The sequence below is a fragment of the Anthonomus grandis genome, chromosome 4 (assembly GCF_022605725.1).
Source record: "Anthonomus grandis grandis chromosome 4, icAntGran1.3, whole genome shotgun sequence".
In the NCBI taxonomy this organism is placed as follows: Eukaryota; Metazoa; Arthropoda; class Insecta; order Coleoptera; family Curculionidae; genus Anthonomus; species Anthonomus grandis.
The window spans coordinates 2,574,629-2,598,825 of record NC_065549.1 but is presented as its reverse complement, the minus strand read 5'-3'; the positions used below and the strand labels follow the sequence as shown (position 1 = coordinate 2,598,825).

Genomic DNA, 24,197 nt, shown 5'->3' with positions numbered 1-24,197 from the left:
CAGTTCAATTTTTAAAATTTGTACACATATTCTTCGGACAATTTCTTTGGACACCTATTTCAGCGTTTTTCAAAATTTGTACAAGATTTTGAAAAAAAAATATTTTCATAAAAAAAAAAATTAAATTTTATTCTAAAAATTCCACAAAATGTGCATAACTCAAAAAATTGATCAGATATAGTTTTAAAAATTTGTACACATGTTCTATGGACAGTTTCATTGGACACCTATTTTAGCATTTTTTAAAATTTGTACAAGATTTTGAAAAAAAATATTTTTATAAAAAAAAATAAAATTTTATTCTAAAAATTCCACAAAATGTGCATAACTCAAAAAAATTGATCAGATACAATTTTTAAAATTTGTACACGTATTCTTTGGACAATTTCATTGGACACCTATTTCAGCGTTTTTTCAAAATTTGTACAAGATTTTGAAAAAAAAATATTTTTATAAAAAAAAATAAAATTTTATTCTAAAAATTCCACAAAATGTGCATAACTAAAAAAATTGATCAGATACAATTTTTAAAATTTGTACACATATTCTTTGGACAATTTCATTGGACACCTATTTCAGCGTTTTTCAAAATTTGTACAAGATTTTGAAAAAAAAAATATTTTTATAAAAAAAAATAAAATTTTATTCTAAAAATTCCACAAAATGTGCATAACTAAAAAAATTGATTAGATTCAATTTTTAAAATTTGTACACATATTCTTTGGACAATTTCATTGGACACCTATTTTAGCGTTTTTCAAAATTTGTACAGGATTTTGAAAAAAAAATATTTTTATAAAAAAAAAATTCGACAAAATGTGCATAACTCAAAAAATTGATCAGATACAATTTTTAAAATTTGTACACATATTCTTTGGACAATTTCATTGGACACCTATTTCAGCGTTTTTCAAAATTTGTACAGGATTTTGAAAAAAAAAATATTTTTATAAAAAAAAAATAAAATTTTATTCTAAAAATTCGACAAAATGTGCATAACTCAATAAATTGATCAAATACAGTTTTAAAAATTTGTACACATATTCTTTGGACAATTTCATTGAACACCTATTTTAGCGTTTTTGACAAAAAACAGTATTTTTTGGAAAATGTCATTTTTCATTACAAAAAAAGTACAAATTTGAAAATTTTAATATATATTCTTCAAAAAACATTTGATATTAAACATTAAACTCCTATTACAGCATATTTTCAAATATATATAGAGCCTTAGAAGTAGTATTTTGTGGGTGTACGTATTGGTCAATTATTATTATATTTAATTCATCTTCAGGGCTTTACGATAGATATGAAGAAATGGTTTTTTACATTTTTTTCCAGGGGAAAATATTCAAAACCATTTATCAAAGTCGTCGTTCTCTCTCTTTTATAAAAGAAGTAGATTGTTTTTTGAGTTTAATGTTTTGTGATATTCATTGCAGTATACTTCCATGGGCAAGTAGGTATCAATAATGTGATTATATTGATTTATATTTATATCATTCAAAAGATAACTTTCCTTTATTATGATGTTTTATAATTTAATATCGTACTCTTACACCATTTCCGTCTTTAACTGTAAAATCTCTATTGGAAATGTCAGTTATTTAATTGCTATTCAAATAACCATTTTATTATGAGGAAGATGATGTATGAATACTTGAAAAAAAAATAAAAAAAGAGTTATAGGGGTTTTGAGTTTCAGTAAGTAGCTTAATTTAAAATTTAAAAAAATCCTTGCAATTTTTTATATTTAATTAAATTTGCCTAAATTTTCCTGGTTGTCCTATAGAAAAAAATGTATCAGTTCACCTCTGAGCGAAAATTAAACCATATTATAATGAAAATGGTAAATATGTCCGTAGTTTCAATTAACATTGTGTTTTTTGGACTACAGGAAAAATATATGAAATTTTTATTATAGATGTAAATGACTATAAGCTCCTTACTAGCCAACGTATATTAACACATTTGGAAGCTCTGTACAAAAACATTCAAAGTACAGGTCAGCAAAAACGTCTTTAAATGATCACTAAATTGGGTTATTAAACAATAATAAGGGTCCATTTACGGCACATAAATGACGTTACTTCGATGGGACTTGTTCAGGTGATTTGAAACGTTATCATCACGTCATGTAAAGACGTCATCTGCTGACGTTCTTGAGACGTTATTTGGACTCACCTGCTCTCGTTAATCCCATAGTTAATACACTTATAGCCGACGCACTCGCAACAGCCATCGTGGAACCACCTGTAGCTGGCCGCGCCCATCGCTCTACAGCTGCTCTTGCACTTGGTGGAACTCATGCACTGCACCCAAAATGCCACCGTGCAATTCACCGTGAAAACGTGCGGATTCGGTTTTTCCGGTAGCACTTGCTGCTCGTTATTCTGCTCTAAAACCATTAAATAAAACATGGATCGAACCTGTTCCACGAGAACTTATGTAACTTACGAGTCATCAATTTGATTTCCTTCTTATTGGCGTATTGACTGATATCGATGTCCACCGGGTAAGTGATGCTTTTCCATTTGTCGTGCGAGTGAGTGTTGTTGTCCTCCTCTGTGAGGGCGTTAAACAGTCCAGGAATGGACTCCAGGTCTTCCACGTGGGATTTTTTGCTTAAGGGGTTGTTCGTTACGTTCGGTTTCGGACACATGTCTTTAAAAAAACAATTGATTACGTAAACAAGCGTAACACCTGAGATGCCCGTGGGTTTTATGATGGGTAAAAATTGTTAATATCGCGAAGTAATTTGCAATGTTTTACATATTAATTGCGCTTTTGTGTTTGAATAATGCGGTTCTTGGGAGCAGGTGTTTTATTTTGCGGTCATTTGTAAATATTTGATGGGGAACTTTAGTTTATACTCTTCTATGTCTATCTTTCATAAAGTTCTTTATACATGAATTTCTCTATCAGGAATCGTGCTATTTTTAAGTGAAAGCCTCATAAAAATCTCTCAAATAGTTTTTGAGTTATCGTGGATGGAAGTTGGGACTTTTATGAAAATAATTGCCATTAAACATGGCTGAACCAAAAGTGCTGTATTTTTTAAATTTTGGAACTTAGAGCAAAGTTTTGTGTATCACATTCATCCTCAGGAATTCCTTTGGACTCTCCCGAAAAAAAATCAAAAATTTCTTAAAAAGTGTCCTGCACAAATGTGACTCTAATTCAAAAAGTTTTTTAGCCACAATAATCCTTCATACCCGAAATTCTTTATTAGGAATGGTGTTCTTTTTGAGTGAAAACCTCTTAAAAATCCCTCAAATAGTTTTTAAGTTATCGTAAGTAGAAGTTGAATTTTCTTGGAAAAAACTGGTATTAAATAAGGTCCAACCAAAACTGCTATAGCATCTTAATTTTGATTCTTAAAGCAAAGTTTTGTATACGAAATTAATGCTCAGGAATCCTTCTAAATAATACCAAAAAAAATACAAAAATTCCTAAAAGTAATTTAGTGTGACTTACAAGTGTCCCAACGTGAAGTATTTTAGATTTATATCTCAAAAATATAGCTCAGAAATTTCTTGAGTCACAATAATTCTTCATATATGAAATTCTTAACTGGAAACCATGTTATTTTTAAGCGAAATCTTCATAAAAATCCATGAAATAATTATTGAGTTATCGTGAATAGAAACTGATTTTTTTTGAAAAAAATTGCCATCATATATGGTGGAACCAAAAGTGCTGTAACTCAATAATTTTGATACTTATAGTAAAGTTTCATATATGAAATTCATCCTCAAAAATCCTATTAGACCCTTCCAAAAAAAAAAAATTCCCTAAAAAATTATTGAGTGAACATCACTCAAAAGTGTCTCAATATAGATTCAATTCTCAAAAAGCCAATTTTAGCCTCGTCTGGGTACATCCTTCATAAATCAGAGTATAACTCAGAAAGTTCTGAACTTGAAATAATACTTTATACATGAAATTCTTTATTAGAAAACGTGTTATTTTTGAGTGAAAACCTCATAAAAATAACTGAAATAGTTTTTGAGTTATAGCAAATAGAAGTTGAATTACTGTGAAAAAAATTGCCTTCAAACATGTCTTGAGCAAAAGTGGTGTAGCTCATTAATTTTGGCACTTAAAACAATATTTTGTATATGGACTTCATCTTCAGGAACCCCAATGGACTCTCCAAAAAAAAATCCTTAAAAAATAATTAAGTATGACTCGCAATAGAGTCCCAATATCTTAGACTTAAGTCTCTAAAATAAAATTTTAGTCTCGTCTGGATCTAACCCTCACAAATCTGAGTATAACTCAGAAAGTTCTTAACTCACAACAATTCTTCGTACATGAAATTCTTTATTAGAAAACCCGTCATTTTTGAGTGGAAGCCTCATAAAAATCACTCAAGTACTTTTTGAGTTATCGTGTATAGAAGTTGAATTTCTGTAAAAAAAATGTCATTAAACATGGCTGAACGAAAAGTGCTGTAGTTCATTCATTTTGGAACTTAAAAGAACGTTTCGTATTTAAGATCCACCCTCAGGAATCCTTATAAACTCTACCAGAACAAAAAATTAAAAATGTCTGAGTATGCCACAATAGCGTGTCTCAGTTTGAAGCATATTACATTTAATTTTCAAAAATCCAATTATCTATAGATCTATAGATCTTAGTTCGGGTCCATCCCTTAGAAATCTAAGTCTAATTCAAAAAGTTCTTAAGCAACTATAATTCTTTATATATGAAATTCTTTATTGGGAATCATGTTTTTTCTGAGTAAAAACCTCATAAAAATCCCTCAAACAGTTTCTGAGTTATCGTGAGAAGAAATTGAATTTGTTTAGAAAAAAAAAATTCCTTAGTAGTATGGTCGAAGTAAAAGTGTGGTAGCTCATTAATTTATATACTTAAAGCAAAGTTTCCTAAAGGCAATTAATCCTCAGGAACCCCATTAAACTCTCCTGAAAAAAATCGAAAATTTCTTAAAAAATTATTGAGTGATCATCAATCAAAAGTGTCTTAATATAGATTTAATTCTCAAAAAGCCAATTTTAGCCTCGTCTGGGTACATCCTTCATAAATCAGAGTATAACTCAGAAAGTTCTGAACTTGAAATAACACTTCATACATAAAATTCTTTACTAGGAAACGTGTTATTTTTGAGTGAAAACCTCATAAAAATAACTGAAATAGTTTTTGAGTTATAGCGAATAGAAGTTGAATTACTGTGAAAAAAAATGCCTTCAAACATGTCTGGAGCAAAAGTGGTGTAGCTCAATAATTTCGGCACTTAAAGCAGCATTTTTATTTGGAATTCATCTTCAGGAACCCCGTTGGATTCTCCAGTAAAAATTCCTTAAAAAATAATTAAAATGACTCGCAATAGAGTCGCAATATCTTAGATTAAAGTCTGTAAAATACAATTTTGGTCTCGTTTGGATCCAACCCTTACAAATCTGAGTATAACTCAGAAAGTTCTTAACTCACAACAATTTTTCATGCATAAAATTCCTTATTAGAAAACCCATTATTTTTGAGTGAAAGTATCATAAGAATAACTTAAATAGTTTTTGAGTTATAGTGAATAAAAGTTGAATTTCTGTAAAAAAATTTCATTAAACATGGCTGAACGAAAAGTGCTGTAGTTCATTCATTTTGGAACTTAAAAGAACGTTTCGTATTTAAGATCCACCCTCAGGAATCCTTATAAACTCTACCAGAACAAAAAATTAAAAATGTCTGAGTATGCCACAATAGCGTGTCTCAGTTTGAAGCATATTACATTTAATTTTCAAAAATCCAATTATCTATAGATCTATAGATCTTAGTTCGGGTCCATCCCTTAGAAATCTAAGTCTAATTCAAAAAGTTCTTAAGCAACTATAATTCTTTATATATGAAATTCTTTATTGGGAATCATGTTTTTTCTGAGTAAAAACCTCATAAAAATCCCTCAAACAGTTTCTGAGTTATCGTGAGAAGAAATTGAATTTGTTTAGAAAAAAATTCCCTAGTAGTATAGTCGAAGCAAAAGTGCGGTAGCTCATTAATTTATTTACTTAAAGCAAAGTTTCGTAAAGGCAATTCATCGTCAGGAATCCCATTGGGCTCTCCTGAAAAAAAATTGAAAATTTCTTAAAAAATTATTGAGTGAGGGTCAATCAAAAGTGTCTTAATATAGATTTAATTTTCAAAAAGCCAATTTTAGCCTCGTCTGGGTACATCCTTCATAAATCAGACTATAACTCAGAAAGTTCTGAACTTGAAATAATACTTCACACGTGAAATTCTTTATTAGGAAACGTGTTATTTTTGAGTGACAACCTCATAAAAATAACTGAAATAGTTTTTGAGTTATAGCGAATAGAAGTTGAATTTCTGTGAAAAAAATTGCCTTCAAACATGCCTTGAGCAAAAGTGGTGTAGCTTAATAATTTTGGCACTTAAAACAGCATTTTTATTTGGAATTCATCCTCAGGAACCCCGTTGGATTCTCCAGTAAAAATTTCTTAAAAAATAATTAAAATGACTCGCAATAGAGTCGCAATATCTTAGATTTAAGTCTGTAAAATACAATTTTGGTCTTGTTTGGATCCAACCCTTACAAATCTGAGTATAACTCAGAAAGTTCTTAACTCACAACAATTCTTCGTACATGAAATTCTTTATTAGGAAACCCGTCATTTTTGAATGGAAGCCTCATAAAAATCACTCAAGTACTTTTTGAGTTATCGTGTATAGAAGTTGAATTTCTGTAAAAAAAATGTCATTAAACATGGCTGAACGAAAAGTGCTGTAGTTCATTAATTTTGGAACTTAAAACAACGTTTCGTATACCAGATTTGTCTCAGGAATCGCTCTAGGCTCTTCCGGAATAAAAAATTAAACATTCCCTAAAAATCACTCAATAGTGTCTCAATATGTATAGATTTAATTCTCAAAAAAATCAATTTTTGGCCTCGTTTGTGTCCATCTTTCATAAATCAGAGTATAACTTAGAAAGTTCTTAACTCACAACAATTCTTCATACATGAAATCCTTTATTAGAAAACGTGTTATTTCTGATTGAAAACCTTATAAAAATCCCTCAAACAGTTTCTGAGTTATCGTGAGAAGAAATTGAATTTGTTTATAAAAAAATTCCCTAGTAGTATAGTCGTAGCAAAAGTGCGATAGCTCATTAATTTATTTACTTAAAGCAAAGTTTCGTAAAGGCAATTCATCCTCAGGAATCTCGTTAAACTCTCCTGAAAAAAAATCGAAAATTTCTTAAAAAATTATTGAGTGAGTGTCAATCAAAAGTGTCTTAATATAGATTTAATTCTCAAAAAGCCAATTTTAGCCTCGTCTGGGTACATCCTTCATAAATCAGACTATAACTCAGAAAGTCCTGAACTTGAAATAATACTTCATACGTGAAATTCTTTATTAGGAAACGTGTTATTTTTAAGTGAAAACCTCATAAAAATAACTGAAATAGTTTTTGAGTTATAGCGAATAGAAGTTGAATTTCTGTGAAAAAAATTGCCTTCAAACATGTCTTGAGCAAAAGTGGTGTAGCTCAATAATTTTGGCACTTAAGCATTTTTATTTGGAATTCATCCTCAGGAACCCCGTTGGATTTTCCAGTAAAAATTCCTTAAAAAATAATTAAAATGACTCGCAATAGAGTCGTAATATCTTAGATTAAAGTCTGTAAAATACAATTTTGGTCTCGTTTGGATCCAACCCTCACAAATCTGAGTATAACTCAGAAAGTTCTTAACTCACAACAATTCTTCGTACATAAAATTCTTTATTAGGAAACCCGTCATTTTTGAGTAGAAGCCTCATAAAAATCACTCAACTAGTTTTTGAGTTATCGTGTATAGAAGTTGAATTTCTGTAAAAAAAATGCCATTAAACATGACTGAACGAAAAGTGCTGTAGTTCATTAATTTTGGAACTTAAAACAACGTTTCGTATACCAGATTTGTCTTCAGGAATCGCTCTAGGCTCTTCCGGAATAAAAATTAAACATTCCCTAAAAATCACTCAATAGTGTCTCAATATGTATAGATTTAATTCTCAAAAAAATCAATTTTTGGCCTCGTTTGTGTCCATCTTTCATAAATCAGAGTATAACTCACAACAATTCTTCATACATGAAATCCTTTACTAGGAAACGTGTTATTTTTGAGTGGAAACCTGATAAAAATTCCTTAAATAGTTTTTGAGTTATTATAGGTAGAAGTAATTCTTTCTAAAAATCACATTTCCCAATTCTGCTTGTGGCATGCCAAATCTGACTCTAACTAAGAAAGTTCTCGAACTACAAAAATCCTTGATATAAGAAATTATTCGTAAAGAATCGCCTTAACTTTGAGTGAAAACCTCAAAAAGGTATCTCAAATAATTTCCAAAATATCCTGGTACCTGCCCCCTCTGAATCCACCATTTTGTTTCAATTTTACTTACCAACACAACTGCAACACTCATCATAAAAGTAGCCCAGGCAATTAAGACACTCCTTGCAGCAAGTGCAATTGCCAAAATTAAAGTCGCAATTACACGATTTGGTGAGCAGACATTTGCTTACCACGCTGCCGCATACGGCTTCGTTGCAGGTAAGCGCCGATGGTAAGTGTCCCGCGAAGTAGACGGACAGGAGAAGAAGAAAGAGGGTCCTGGGTAACATTTTCAACCTGAACAAATAAACAAATATATTAAAAGAAAAATTCCCACGCGTTTTTTTTTGCGTCACATGCAATTGTTTACCGATTCCCCAAATGTTATCCGAAAGGTTCGACGTTGGACTGATGTACATACTTTCCCAGTTGCATGAAATGATTCGGGTATAAAAATAGTTTTCGTACTTATAATACCCGAAGTTTATTTGCTTTTTATTTTCCCATTAATAAACGTTCTTAATGGAACTGCGCATTTTTGTTTTTTTTTGGTTAAACTCGTGCAAAATGTTTAATATTAAAACCGTATTTAAACGTGGGAATTTGGCGTCCACTACGGATTACTCGCCCGATCTAACCCTCCGTTTTTTAATTGAAATTCCAGAAGTCGACATTGTAAACTGCAGTCAGATTTAATATATTTTAAATGATTCCCTCTCAATAACAAACTTAATTTGAAAATAATCGGTATTAGTGGGAAACCCAATGTTGTTTATTGATTGATCCTGTTACATCGAAATTTGTATGTTTACATTAATTCAAAGACGAATATTTTAAAACTGCAATTAAATGAATTCAAATTTTCCGCCTAATTGGTCGGAAACTTTGAAGCCTATAGCATCGCTTGACTAAGAAATTTTGTCAGTTTTTAAGGAAATTCTTTTATTGATTATTTAACTGCGTCATTATTAATTATTCGAGTCGAATTCGGACGTGTCGGAACTTCCAAGGGCAAGCAATAAGCGACTTGTCATTGTCAGTTTGCATGTCTTCCAATGTGTGGGACAAGGATGGCCCTATACGGTCTCGAATCACGAGGACGTTTGTTGATCTGTGATTGTTCAATATTTTTTTTAAATAAAACTAATCTTAATGGGATTTATGTAATTTTCTTGCGCCAGTGTATTAATCTTTAGGAATAAATCCGAAATAATGTTTTCATTTCATGCAACCCCGTATTTTTTACCTATGAATGTAGCCGAATTTGGATGTATCTAAACTTTCAAGGGTCACTCACTATGCAACAAGGTTTGTATTTTCAATGTGTGAAAAAGAGATGGGTATAAATACTGTAAAGAATCGGGGACATTTGTTGATCTGCGGTTGTTCAAGAATATTCTTTATTTTTTAAATAAATTTAATTTTAATCGAATTTATGTTGTTTTTTATGTCACTGTGTAAATATTCACGTATAAAAGTATAAATTAGGTTTTTTAACACATTAAGACACTCGATATTTAATAATTTAAGTAGAATATTAAGAGTACAATTCGGAGGTATCCACACCTCCAAAGGCCCCTATGCAACTTTATTTTGTATCTTTTTTAATGCGTGGAATAAGGATAGGCATATATGTTGTGGAATCACGGGGACATTTGTTGATCTGTGGTCATTCAAAAACATTTTTTATTTTTTAAATAAAATTAATTTTAATGGCATTTATGTTGTTTTTTATGTCACTGTGTAAATATTCATGTATAAAAGTATAAATTAGGTTTTTTAACACATTAAGACACTCGATATTTAATAATTTAGGTAGAATATTAACAGTACAATTCGGAGGTATCAACACCTCCAAATGTCATTATGCAACTTTATTTTGCATCTTTTTTAATGCGTGGAATAAGGATAGGCATATACGTTGTGGAATCACGGGGACATTTGTTGATCTGTGGTTGTTCGAAAATATTGTTTATTTTTTAATAACCGGATTTTGTCCTATTTTAATTATTATGCTGTAGTAATTTTTAGTATTAAAACTGAAATAATGTTTTTTTTTATATGACACCCGCTAATTTTTACCAGAAATTAAATATTATTGACTTAAGTCAAATTTGGACGTACCTATCGAAATTTCCAAGGGTCACTATGCAACTTAGTTTTTAATCCAATGTATTGGACAGGGATGAGCATATATGTATGCTGTCAAATCACGGGGACATTTGTTGATCTGTGGTTGTTCAAAACATACGTTTTATTTATTTTAAGGGCATTTATGTCTTATTATTTATTATTAAGACACAAAGTATTAATTAATTAAAAGAAATTATTCGGAGCAGAAGTCGGAGGTATTGACATTTGCAAAGGTCACTATGCGATTGAATTTGTATCTTTTTTTTAATGTGTAGGACAAGGATGGGCATATATTATGTTGTCAAATCACGAGGAGATTTGTTGATCTGTGACTGTTCCAAAAAATTATTGTTCATTTATTAAATAAAATTAATTTTAATGGAATATAACTATATGTTGTTTCTTATGTCACTGTTTATTTTCATTGTATAAAAATAGAAATTAGGTTTTTTAACACATTAAGACACTCGATATTTAATAATTTAGGTAGAATATTAACAGTACAATTCGGAGGTATCCACACCCCCAAATGTCACTATGCAACTTTATTTTGCATCTTTTTTAATGCGTGGAATAAGGATAGGCATATACGTTGTGGAATCACGGGGACATTTGTTGATCTGTGGTTGTTCGAAAATATTGTTTATTTTTTAAAAACTGGATTTTGTCCTATTTTAATTATTATGCTGTATTAATCTTTAGTATTAAAACTGAAATATTGTTTTTTTTATATGACACCCGTTAATTTTTACCAGAAATTAAATATTATTGACTTAAGTCGAATTTGGACGTACCTATCGAAATTTCCAAGGGTCACTATGCAACTTAGTTTTTAATCCAATGTATTGGACAGGGATGAGCATATATGTATGCTGTCAAATCACGGGGACATTTGTTGATCTGTGGTTCTTCAAAACGTACGTTTTATTTATTTTAAGGGCATTTATGTCTTATTAGGTATTTATTATTAAGACACAAAGTATTAATTAATTAAAAGAAATTATTACGAGCAGAATTCGGAGGTATTGACACTTTCAAAGGCCACTATGCGACTTAATTTGTTTCTTTTTTTTTAATGTGTAGGACAACGATTGGCATATATTATGTTGTCAAATCACGGGGACATTTGTTGATCTGTGACTGTTCCAAAAAATTGTTTATTTTTTAAATAAAATTAATTTTAATGGCATTTATGTTGTTTTTTATGTCACTGTGTAAATTTTCATTGTATAAAAGTATAAATTAGGTTTTTTAACACATTAAGACACTCGATATTTAATAATTTAAGTAGAATATTAAGAGTACAATTCGGAGGTATCAACACCTCCAAATGTCACTATGCAACTTTGTTTTGTATCTTTTTTAATGCGTGGAATAAGGTTTTATAGGTTGTGGAATCACGGGGCCATTTGTTGATCTGTGGTTGTTCGAAAATATTGTTCATGTTTAATTAACTGGATTTATCCTATTTTAATTATTATGCTGTATTAATCTTTAGTATTAAAACTGAAATAATGTTTTTTTTATATGACACCCGTTAATTTTTACCAGAAATTAAATATTATTGACTTAAGTCGAATTTGGAGGTACCTATCGAAATTTCCAAGGGTCACTATGCAACTTAGTATTTAATCCAATGTATTGGACAGGGATGAGCATATATGTATGCTGTCAAATCACGGGGACATTTGTTGATCTGTGGTTGTTCAAAACATACGTTTTATTTATTTTAAGGGCATTTATGTCTTATTATTGATTATTAAGACACAAAGTTTTAATTAATTAAAAGAAATTATTAGGAGCAGAAGTCGGAGGTATTGAAACTTGCAAAGGCCACTATGCGATTTAATTTGTATCTTTTTTTTAATGTGTAGGACAAGGATGGGCATATATTATGTTGTCAAATCACAAGGAGATTTGTTGATCTGTGACTGTTCCAAAAAATTATTGTTCATTTATTAAATAAAATTAATTTTAATGGAATATAACTATATGTTGTTTCTTGTGTCACTGTGTATTTTCATTGTATAAAAATAGAAATTAGGTTTTTTAACACATTAAGACACTCGATATTTAATAATTTAAGTAGAGTATAAACAGTACAATTCAGAGGTATCCACACCTCCAAATGTCATTATGCAACTTTATTTTGCATCTTTTTTAATGCGTGGAATAAGGATAGGCATATACGTTGTGGAATCACAGGGACATTTGTTGATCTGTGGTTGTTCGAAAATATTGTTTATTTTTTAAAAACTGGATTTTGTCCTATTTTAATTATTATGCTGTATTAATCTTTAGTATTAAAACTGAAATAAAGTTTTTTTATATGACAACCGTTAATTTTTACCAGAAATTAAATATTATTGACTTAAGTCGAATTTGGACGTACCTATCGAAATTTCCAAGGGTCACTATGCAACTTAGTTTTTAATCCAATGTATTGGACAGGGATGAGCATATATGTATGCTGTCAAATCAAGGGGAGATTTGTTGATCTGTGGTTGTTCAAAACATACGTTTTATTTATTTTAAGGACATTTATGTCTTATTATTTATTATTAAGACACAAAGTATTAATTAATTAAAAGAAATTATTAGGAGCAGAAGTCGGAGGTATTGACACTTGCAAAGGCCACTATGCGATTTAATTTGTATCTTTTTTTTAATGTGTAGGACAAGGATGGGCATATATTATGTTGTCAAATCACGAGGAGATTTGTTGATCTGTGACTGTTCCAAAAAATTATTGTTCATTTATTAAATAAAATTAATTTTAATGGAATATAACTATATGTTGTTTCTTATGTCACTGTTTATTTTCATTGTATAAAAATAGAAATTAGGTTTTTTAACACATTAAGACACTCGATATTTAATAATTTAGGTAGAATATTAACAGTACAATTCGGAGGTATCCACACCCCCAAATGTCACTATGCAACTTTATTTTGCATCTTTTTTAATGCGTGGAATAAGGATAGGCATATACGTTGTGGAATCACGGGGACATTTGTTGATCTGTGGTTGTTCGAAAATATTGTTTATTTTTTAAAAACTGGATTTTGTCCTATTTTAATTATTATGCTGTATTAATCTTTAGTATTAAAACTGAAATATTGTTTTTTTTATATGACACCCGTTAATTTTTACCAGAAATTAAATATTATTGACTTAAGTCGAATTTGGACGTACCTATCGAAATTTCCAAGGGTCACTATGCAACTTAGTTTTTAATCCAATGTATTGGACAGGGATGAGCATATATGTATGCTGTCAAATCACGGGGACATTTGTTGATCTGTGGTTCTTCAAAACGTACGTTTTATTTATTTTAAGGGCATTTATGTCTTATTAGGTATTTATTATTAAGACACAAAGTATTAATTAATTAAAAGAAATTATTACGAGCAGAATTCGGAGGTATTGACACTTTCAAAGGCCACTATGCGACTTAATTTGTTTCTTTTTTTTTAATGTGTAGGACAACGATTGGCATATATTATGTTGTCAAATCACGGGGACATTTGTTGATCTGTGACTGTTCCAAAAAATTGTTTATTTTTTAAATAAAATTAATTTTAATGGCATTTATGTTGTTTTTTATGTCACTGTGTAAATTTTCATTGTATAAAAGTATAAATTAGGTTTTTTAACACATTAAGACACTCGATATTTAATAATTTAAGTAGAATATTAAGAGTACAATTCGGAGGTATCAACACCTCCAAATGTCACTATGCAACTTTGTTTTGTATCTTTTTTAATGCGTGGAATAAGGTTTTATAGGTTGTGGAATCACGGGGCCATTTGTTGATCTGTGGTTGTTCGAAAATATTGTTCATGTTTAATTAACTGGATTTATCCTATTTTAATTATTATGCTGTATTAATCTTTAGTATTAAAACTGAAATAAAGTTTTTTTATATGACAACCGTTAATTTTTACCAGAAATTGAATATTATTGACTTAAGTCGAATTTGGACGTACCTATCGAAATTTCCAAGGGTCACTATGCAACTTAGTTTTTAATCCAATGTATTGGACAGGGATGAGCATATATGTATGCTGTCAAATCACGGGGACATTTGTTGATCTGTGACTGTTCCAAAAAATTGTTCATTTTTTTTAATAAAATTAATTTTAATGGAATTTTTATATATGTTGTTTCTTGTGTCACTGTGTATTTTCATTGTATAAAAATAGAAATTAGGTTTTTTAACACATTAAGACAATCGATATTTAATAATTTAAGTAGAATATTAAGAGTACAATTCGGAGGTATCAACACCTCCAAAGGCCACTATGCAACTTTATTTTGTATCTTTTTTAATGCGTGGAATAAGGATAGGCATATATGTTGTGGAATCACAGGGACATTTGTTGATCTGTGGTTGTTCGAAAACATTGTTTATGTTTAATTAACTGGATTTTGTCCTATTTTAACTATTATGCTGTATAAATCTTTAGTATTAAAACTGAAATAATGTTTTTTTTATATGACACCCGTTAATTTTTACCAGAAATTAAAAATTATTGACTTAAGTCGAATTTGGACGTACCTATCGACATTTCCAAGGGTCACTATGCAACTTAGTATTTAATCCAATGTATTGGACAGGGATGAGCATATATGTATGCTGTCAAATCACGGGGACATTTGTTGATCTGTGGTTGTTCAAAACATACGTTTTATTTATTTTAAGGGCATTTATGTCTTATTATTGATTATTAAGACACAAAGTATTAATTAATTAAAAGAAATTATTAGGAGCAGAAGTCGGAGGTATTGAAACTTGCAAAGGCCACTATGCGATTTAATTTGTATCTTTTTTTTAATGTGTAGGACAAGGATGGGCATATATTATGTTGTCAAATCACAAGGAGATTTGTTGATCTGTGACTGTTCCAAAAAATTATTGTTCATTTATTAAATAAAATTAATTTTAATGGAATATAACTATATGTTGTTTCTTGTGTCACTGTGTATTTTCATTGTATAAAAATAGAAATTAGGTTTTTTAACACATTAAGACACTCGATATTTAATAATTTAAGTAGAATATAAACAGTACAATTCAGAGGTATCCACACCTCCAAATGTCATTATGCAACTTTATTTTGCATCTTTTTTAATGCGTGGAATAAGGATAGGCATATACGTTGTGGAATCACAGGGACATTTGTTGATCTGTGGTTGTTCGAAAATATTGTTTATTTTTTAAAAACTGGATTTTGTCCTATTTTAATTATTATGCTGTATTAATCTTTAGTATTAAAACTGAAATAAAGTTTTTTTATATGACAACCGTTAATTTTTACCAGAAATTAAATATTATTGACTTAAGTCGAATTTGGACGTACCTATCGAAATTTCCAAGGGTCACTATGCAACTTAGTTTTTAATCCAATGTATTGGACAGGGATGAGCATATATGTATGCTGTCAAATCAAGGGGAGATTTGTTGATCTGTGGTTGTTCAAAACATACGTTTTATTTATTTTAAGGACATTTATGTCTTATTATTTATTATTAAGACACAAAGTATTAATTAATTAAAAGAAATTATTAGGAGCAGAAGTCGGAGGTATTGACACTTGCAAAGGTCACTATGCGATTTAATTTGTATCTTTTTTTTCATGTGTAGGACAAGGATGGGCATATATTATGTTGTCATATCACGGGAACATTTGTTGATCTGTGACTGTTCCAAAAAATTATTATTTATTTTTTTTTAATAAAATTAATTTTAATGGCATTTTCGTTGTTTTCTGCTTCACTGGGTAGATTTTCATGTATAAGAGCAGAATTAGGTTTTTTAACATATCAAGACACAAGATATTAATTAAAAGAAAATCGCGAGTCGAATTCGGATGTATCGAGACTTCCAAGTGCTAGTATGTGACTTAATTAATATGTTTTCAAATGTGGGGAACAAGGATGGGCGTATATATTGCGAAATCACGGGGACATATGTTGATGTTCAACATGACCGTGATATGTTAAAAATACTACTCAATTTTCTAGTTTACAGATAATTTTTTTTTATATTATATCTACGCATAAAAAGGGCGTGGCTCAATTTTCAAAATGGCGGTAAAGACCAGGAGAAGCTTTTTACGAGCCGTCATTTGGAAGGTACCACTTTGACGGATAAAAAACAAAATGGCGGCCTTAGTATCGTTTTAATCGTTTATTTCTGGTATTGTTCATTATTTATTAAAAAAATATTTTTGCCGGTTGATATATTAAAAATGGCGGACAGGCGCCATCTTGATAATAAAAAAATTAGATCAAGTAGGGCCGCGGTATATAAAGATGGTCATGGAAAAGGGTGCGACGTTAAGGAAAACAATTGAATGTTGTGTTTTTTAAAAATATTTGATACATAGAGGGTGGTCACTAAACACTATTAGAATACACAGAGTGTCTCAATCAAATATGTCCATCTTATGCTTGTGATGTAAAGAAATCCCTTATTTTTTAAGCATTGGATATATATGAGAGCTGGAAAAGAAAAGACAAAACATGATAATTAATGTAAACATTCAATTGTTTTGGGACTTTTCCATCGCCATTACGATATTTTAGAGCCACGTAAAAGTACTTCCCTAAAAAACCCACATATAGAGGATGAACGAAATTAACGCGTGGGGACCCCATTATAAAACCTTCAATTAATCTAATTACGATCATCTCTCGGCACTATTCTCACACTTTATATATAGCAATTATGAATGCCGTTTAATCAGTAATTCCTTGCATGCACGCACATTAAAATCTCACACATCCATACCTGGTCTGCCGCTGTCACTTTATTTACATACACTCCTAAATGCTATCAAGAAGCGCTAATCAAATCAAGAAACACCTCCTTCGTTGGTGATATAATATACACACCGTTTCACTTTGATTTCGTGATACGAGTTTGATATTCCGGTTGAGGGAAGGGTATGTGGAAGGTGGTACCTTAGGAAGTTCCACTTAAAACGGAAAAAATGAAAGAACAAAACGTAAAACGGCGAACGCGCGTTCCGTATCTCGCGATTTTCAGAGTTACACTAAGTAGACAAGGCTACGGAGAGAATGCTAGACTGAGTGTTTTCTGAAAGCAGGTTCCCCCGACTTCTCGGCGATGTAAAGTGCTTCAGGTTGGGTTATACACGGCGACGACCCACCACCAGCAACGACTTGACTTTGTGCTCCGAGTTCCTCTGCTGCTTTACCGTATTTCGCTTCTACAGGACCGTAGCGGGAATAGAATTATCCTGTTTTCGCTGATTGATTTGAAACTTGACAACGTTGCTTAATATTGAAAAACAACCGCAAGAACAACTGTCAATTAATGTGACGTCCTGTGTGGAAATATTATGTAAACGTTGACTGACGTCAGTGTTATATTTGAGAGCTAAACTGTATTAAATCAAATCTGCAATAAGTTTTCTTCGTGCTAAACGATAGTCGCGTCATGGAACATAGTATGAAGTTCTGAATATATTTTTGAAGTTACCCGGGGTTGAAATAATTTGAAAATTTTTACACATATTCTTTGGACAACTTCATTAGACACCTATTTCAGCGTTTTTCAAAATTCGTACAAAATTTTAAGAAAAAAAAAATTTATGAAAAACTAATTTTTTATTTGTAAACAGAATCGTATATGATGTACGTATATTCTACAGTTTAATAAATATACCTTGACCATATACGGTCATTGCTTTTTGTATAATATATTTCTCCCTTCCTTTTACACATTGCCAAGTACAATGATTGTTAAAACCGCCTTCGAGAACTTCTGCTGACATTTGACTCATGTAAGTTCATGACGTCACTAATAAAAGTTCTGATGTTGACCGCAGAAAACAACGATACGTCCAAAATGGCGTATGAGCGCCATCTTGTCAATAAAATTTGACATTTGTGAATAATTGTAAAAAAATCCCTAGTTCTACCCTGTCGTTTCCTTTCACACAAACACACAAGAACTAAAAGTGTATAATAATAATTAAATATGCGGGCATACCTGAACAGACTCATTGGAGCTGGTGCGACGCGGTACTACCTGCCCGGTGAAGGATACGACGCCGTGTGTTGTTGATAGGTATTCTCGTTTGTCACGTGGTACTCGCGGTGAAATTTCTATATATGATTAAGATTGATTTTATTGTAGAGACCTACCCCCTTTTTTATAGATTAAAATTGGTCACGATAATAAAGGCACGCCACTGTCCAATTGGGTACCACCGAAATGGTACCGAGCGGTCGTTAAAAAAATGTCAGGAATGCGCACTGTGAGACCCATTGGCGACCACCAAAGTAGTTCTGGGTACACGACGGTAATGAACGTGGTCACTTATTATAGTGTTGGTTTGGTTTAATTAATATTCACATACTTAAATATCTTGTACTAAGTTCCTAGGTAGTACGAGTACCTAGTGTACCAAGTACCTCATTTAAATATTAATGCAGTAGGCCATCATGCATTATATTAAGACTAGTCAAGGCATCCTTTGAATAATGTAAAATAATATATTATTTCGATAATAATACAGAATAAATATAATAAATTTTTATATTATTCAAATATTTATTTAATAAACGTCAAAATTTGACGTATATGAAGTGTCAATGTGTTCGGAATGTCAACTTTTATATAAATGACATTTTAAATACAATGTTGACTTATGACAGGTATGGACTGTCTGTCAAGTCTACTACGGCTGTGCTAGCCCAGTTATTTTTTGGTTAAAAATTGAATTGGCCAACTGTAGTCATGGCACACCATTGTATAATAGTTAAATATTTCAAGATGTAAATGTCAAAATTTGACATATGAGCTGTCATTGCATTCAGAAAATCGTTTTTCTTGAGTTTCTTTCTAAATGGAATATTCTTGTCAAATAAAAACAAGAACATTCATAATCCAATGAAGAATTTTAAATTTTTGTAATTTTTCAGTAGTGTCGTCTAAGGAACTGACCTGAAGGTAACCACTGACTTTAAAGCCCAAAATATCGAAAGTTAGTGAGAATATTCTCATGAAATAAAAAAGATGATATTCGGTAGAGTATTCTGTATAAATATTGTTAGAGCCTTAAAGCAGTTTAATGAATACGTACAGAGTTATTTGCCATTTTCAGTAGCAGTGTCTAAAATTCTGACCTGAAGGTAACCACTGAATTTAAGGCCCAAAATATTGAAAGTTAGTGAGAATATTCTCATGAATTAAAAAGGATGATATTTAGTAGAATATTCTGTATAAATATTGCATAAGCTTTAGAGTAGTTTAATAAATACGTACAGAGTTATTTCCCATTTTCAGTAGTAGTGTCTAAAGTTCTGACCTGCAGGTCAACACTGACTTTAAGGCCCAAAATCTCGAAACTTAATAAATCAATTTTAATAAATTTTAAATTTAAATAAATTTAATAAATTTAAATAAATAATAAATTTTATGAAAATATTCTTACTATTTCCATAAAATAACAATTGTGATATTCACAAGAATATTCTCTATAAATGCTATTAAGGGGTCAAAGCAGTACAACCAATAATTTTCGAATTATTTGACTTTTTAAGTTGTACTGTCAAAGGACCTAGTCTGAAAATATGCGCGAACTTTAAAGACCAAAATCTCGAGAAGTAGTTGGAATATTCTTACGAAATAAAAACAATAATATTCACAAGAATATTCTCTAGAAATGTTGTTTATCTAGGGTTAGAAAGAAGATCCGATTACATACAAAAATCAAAGATCCTGATACTTTTTGATGCAAACGGCAACGCCTGTAATACACGTGATTGTACATACATACATAGTTGCCAAACTAATTTTTTTTTCTAAGAAAGATCCAATTTTTAGAGCTGTCAGTGTTTAGAGCTGTCATTACATCATAGTAGTACGTTTTTTAATGTCTATTTATTTTTTAACGCCTTTTTACAGAGGTGCCAAATTTAATATTTTAACCCATAAAAAATTTAGTATAATAATATTAAACGAATATTAAAATAACATTTAACGAAACTTTCTTATATAAATAACATTTTAAGTACAACTACAACTTATACGTAAATTTTGGTCATTTGTAATGCTTGGGACATATTTAAATGTTACTCTAGTAGGTCATGCATGAATATGTCAGCCCAAAGATTGACATATGACATTTGGAAAGAAACTGACGTTTGACATTTGCGTTTTGCACTATTTTATAATCTAGGTGTACCGTGACTAAAGATGGTAAAATGAAGTATTTTTCCAAACCTCCTCGACTAATATGACTGGGCTCATATATTTATAAGTCTAACTGTCAAATTTTGACATATAACCTGTCATTTGACTCAGATATTCATACTTAGCCATTTGAGGCTACAAACTTACAAAGGTTGACATGTGAACTGTCATTTTATTTAGACTGTCACCTTCATTACCGAGTTGCCAAGTTAATTTTCTTTTATGCAACAAATGGAGGGTAGCACTTTTGAGAAACACTACTCCCCCCCGCCTCCCTCGATACATATAAATTTACTACTGTCCTGTCGAGCATTAAAATACCAAAAATCTCGACCTTTGTTTTACCTGTAATGGGCCAACATCGTCTCTACCTGCACCCGAGAAGATAAAAGGCCGAAAAATGAAGTGCCGATCTTTTCAACGTTCGAGAATGACTTCATTCAATTCTCTTCACCGTATTATTATCTTGATATTGCTTTTCTAGAAAAAAGGGCCTAATTAGTCACTTCCTCTCGTGAGTAGGCGGTATAGTCTTTCCAAAAACATTGAAGTACGGAATTAATGCGTCAACTCTAATTGAACTTCCTCCATTGAGTACAATAAAGCCATTAAAAATTACAATCTAAAATACCCTTAACTGTACAAGGATTCCTTAGGATAAATTTGAGTGTGGAAACGTCATTCTAGGTTAAAGATTTGGGTAGTTACGACACTATTGGTTAACGTGTTTCTTCTTTAGTCCTTTTCACTTTTCTTGGGAATATTTTCATGAAAAACTGGAATATTCTTACAAGAGTTTTAGTGCATGAAAGCTCACTTTTTTGCAAATAATTTATCTTTGTTTGAAACCCGTATTGGAGCATCAAGTTTTCTATTTATTATCCCACATTTTTGGTTATAACTGAGGAACTATGAAGAATATTTTCATGATTCTTTCACGTCAACGTATAGGGATTCCTGAGGATACATTTGAGTGTAGAAACGTGATACTGGGTTAACGATTTGGGTATTTAGAGCACTTTTGGCTGAAGTGATTTTTTTGCTTGGTTTTCTCAGCAAATTTTCATTTTTCGTGGCCATATTTTCATGAAAAATCGGAATATTTTTAAAAGAGTCTCAGTCCATGAAAGGGTGTTTCTTTCTCAATATTTTCATATCAGAACGTTTTTTGTATCTCAAAAATTTCCTGAGTTAGACCCAGTTTCAAGGTCCAGGGGCCACTCAATTTATTTTCTTTCCAAATTAAGTTTTCTATTTATTATCCCACATTTTTGGTCATAACTTAGAAGCTACTAAGAATATTTTCATGATTCTTTCACGTTAACGTATAGGGATTGCTGAGGATGAATTTGAGTGTAGAAACGTGATACTGGGTTAACGATTTGGGTATTTAGGGCACTTTTGACTGAAATGACTTTTTTGCTTGGTTTTCTCAGCAAATTTTCACTTTCCTTGGCCATATTTTCATCAAAAATCGGAATATTTTTAAAAGAGTCTCAGTCCATGAAAGCGTGTTTCTTTCCCAATATTTTCATATTAGAACGTTTTTTGTACCTCAAAAATTTCCTGAGTTAGACCCAGTTTTGTCACTCAAGGTCCAAGGGCCACTCAATTTGTTTTCTATCCACATCAAGTTTTCTATTTATTTTCCCACATTTTTGGACATAACTAATCAGCTATTAAAAATTTTCTCATGATTCTTTCACGTTAACGTACAGGGATTCCTGAGGATGAATTTAAGTGTAGAAACGTGATACTGGGTTAACGATTTGGGTATTTAGGGCACTTTTGACTAAAGTGATTTTTTTGCTTGGTTTTCTCAGCAAATTTTCACTTTTCTTGGCCATATTTTCATGAAAAATCGGAATATTTTTAAAAGAGTCTCAGTCCATGAAAGCGTGTTTCTTTCCCAATATTTTCATATCAGAACGTTTTTTGTACCTCAAAAATTTCCTGAGTTAAACCCAGTTTTGTCACTCAAGGTCCAAGGGCCACTCAATTTGTTTTCTATCTACATCAAGTTTTCTATTTATTTTCCCACATTTTTGGACATAACTAATCAGCTATTAAAAATATTCTTATGATTCTTTCACGTTAACGTATAGGGATTCCTGAGAATGAATTTGAGTGTAGAAACGTGTTACTGGGTTAACGATTTGGGTATTTAGAGCATTTTTGGCTGAAGTGATTTTTTTGCTTGGTTTTCTCAGCAAATTTTCAATTTTCTCGGCTATATTTCCATGAAAAATCGGAATATTTTTAAAAGAGTCTTAGTCCATGAAAGGGTGTTTCTTTCCCAATATTTTCATATCAGAACGTTTTTTGTACCTCAAAAATTTCCTGAGTTAAACCCAGTTTTGTTACTCAAGATCCAAGGGCCACTCAATTTATATTCTATCCACATCAAGTTTTCTATTTATTATCCCACATTTTTGGACGTAACTAACCAGCTATTAAAAATATTCTCATGATTCTTTCACGTTAACGTATACGGATTTCTGATGATGAATTTGAGTGTAGAAACGTGATACTGGGTTAAAGATTTGGGTATTTAGGGCACTTTTGACTGAAGTGATTTTTTTGCTTGGTTTTCTCAGCAAATTTTCACTTTTCTCGGCCATATTTCCATGAAAAATCGGAATATTTTTAAAAGAGTCTCAGTCCATGAAAGGGTGTTTCTTTCCCAATATTTTGATATCAGAACGTTTTTTGTACCTCAAAAATTTCCTGAGTTAAACCCAATTTTGTCACTCAAGGTGCAAGAGCCACTCAATTTGTTTTCTATCCACATCAAGTTTTCTATTTATTATTCCACATTTTTGGACATAACTAATCAGCTATTAAAAATATTCTTATGATTCTTTCACGTTAACGTATAGGGATTCCTGAGAATGAATTTGAGTGTAGAAACGTGTTACTGGGTTAACGATTTGGGTATTTAGGGCACTTTTGACTGAAGTGACTTTTTTGCTTGGTTTTCTCAGCAAATTTTCACTTTCCTTGGCCATATTTTCATCAAAAATCGGAATATTTTTAAAAGAGTCTCAGTCCATGAAAGGGTGTTTCTTTCCCAATATTTTCATATCAGAACGTTTTTTGTACCTCAAAAATTTCCTGAGTTAGACCCAGTTTCAAGGTCCAGGGGCCACTCAATTTATTTTCTTTCCAAATTAAGTTTTCTATTTATTATCCCACATTTTTGGTCATAACTTAGAAGCTACTAAGAATATTTTCATGATTCTTTCACGTTAACGTATAGGGATTCCTGAGGATAAATTTTAATAATAGTAACGTCGTACTGGGTTAACGATTTGGGTAGTTAGGCCACTTTTGGCTGAAGTGATTTTTTTGCTTGGTTTTCTCAGCAAATTTTCACTTTTCTTGGCCATATTTTCATGAAAAATCGGAATATTTTTAAAAGAGTCTCAGTCCATGAAAGGGTATTTCTTTCCCAATATTTTCATATCAGAACGTT

The 24,197-nt window shown here is 31.0% G+C and overlaps 1 protein-coding gene across 5 annotated transcripts in view; it reads right to left on the bottom strand.

Moving 5' to 3' along the window:
* Window positions 1-18,663, bottom strand: part of LOC126735504 (twisted gastrulation protein homolog 1-like) — a 21,530-nt gene extending 2,867 nt beyond the window's left edge. The window contains exons 1-4 of one of the 5 annotated variants that reach the window (XM_050439515.1): window positions 18,515-18,663; window positions 8,428-8,654; window positions 2,458-2,664; window positions 2,185-2,398 (exon numbers count right to left, since the gene is read on the bottom strand). In XM_050439515.1, coding sequence (XP_050295472.1) covers window positions 2,185-2,398; window positions 2,458-2,664; window positions 8,428-8,654; window positions 18,515-18,528 — 662 coding nt within the window. In that variant the 5' untranslated portion in view covers window positions 18,529-18,663. Of the gene's footprint in view, window positions 1-2,184; window positions 2,399-2,457; window positions 2,665-8,427; window positions 8,655-8,717; window positions 8,861-17,287; window positions 17,688-18,514 lie in introns of those variants that run through there. The other 4 variants (XM_050439517.1, XM_050439516.1, XM_050439514.1 and 1 more) reach the window with 4 other exon arrangements.
* Window positions 18,664-24,197: the final 5,534 nt, after the last annotated feature.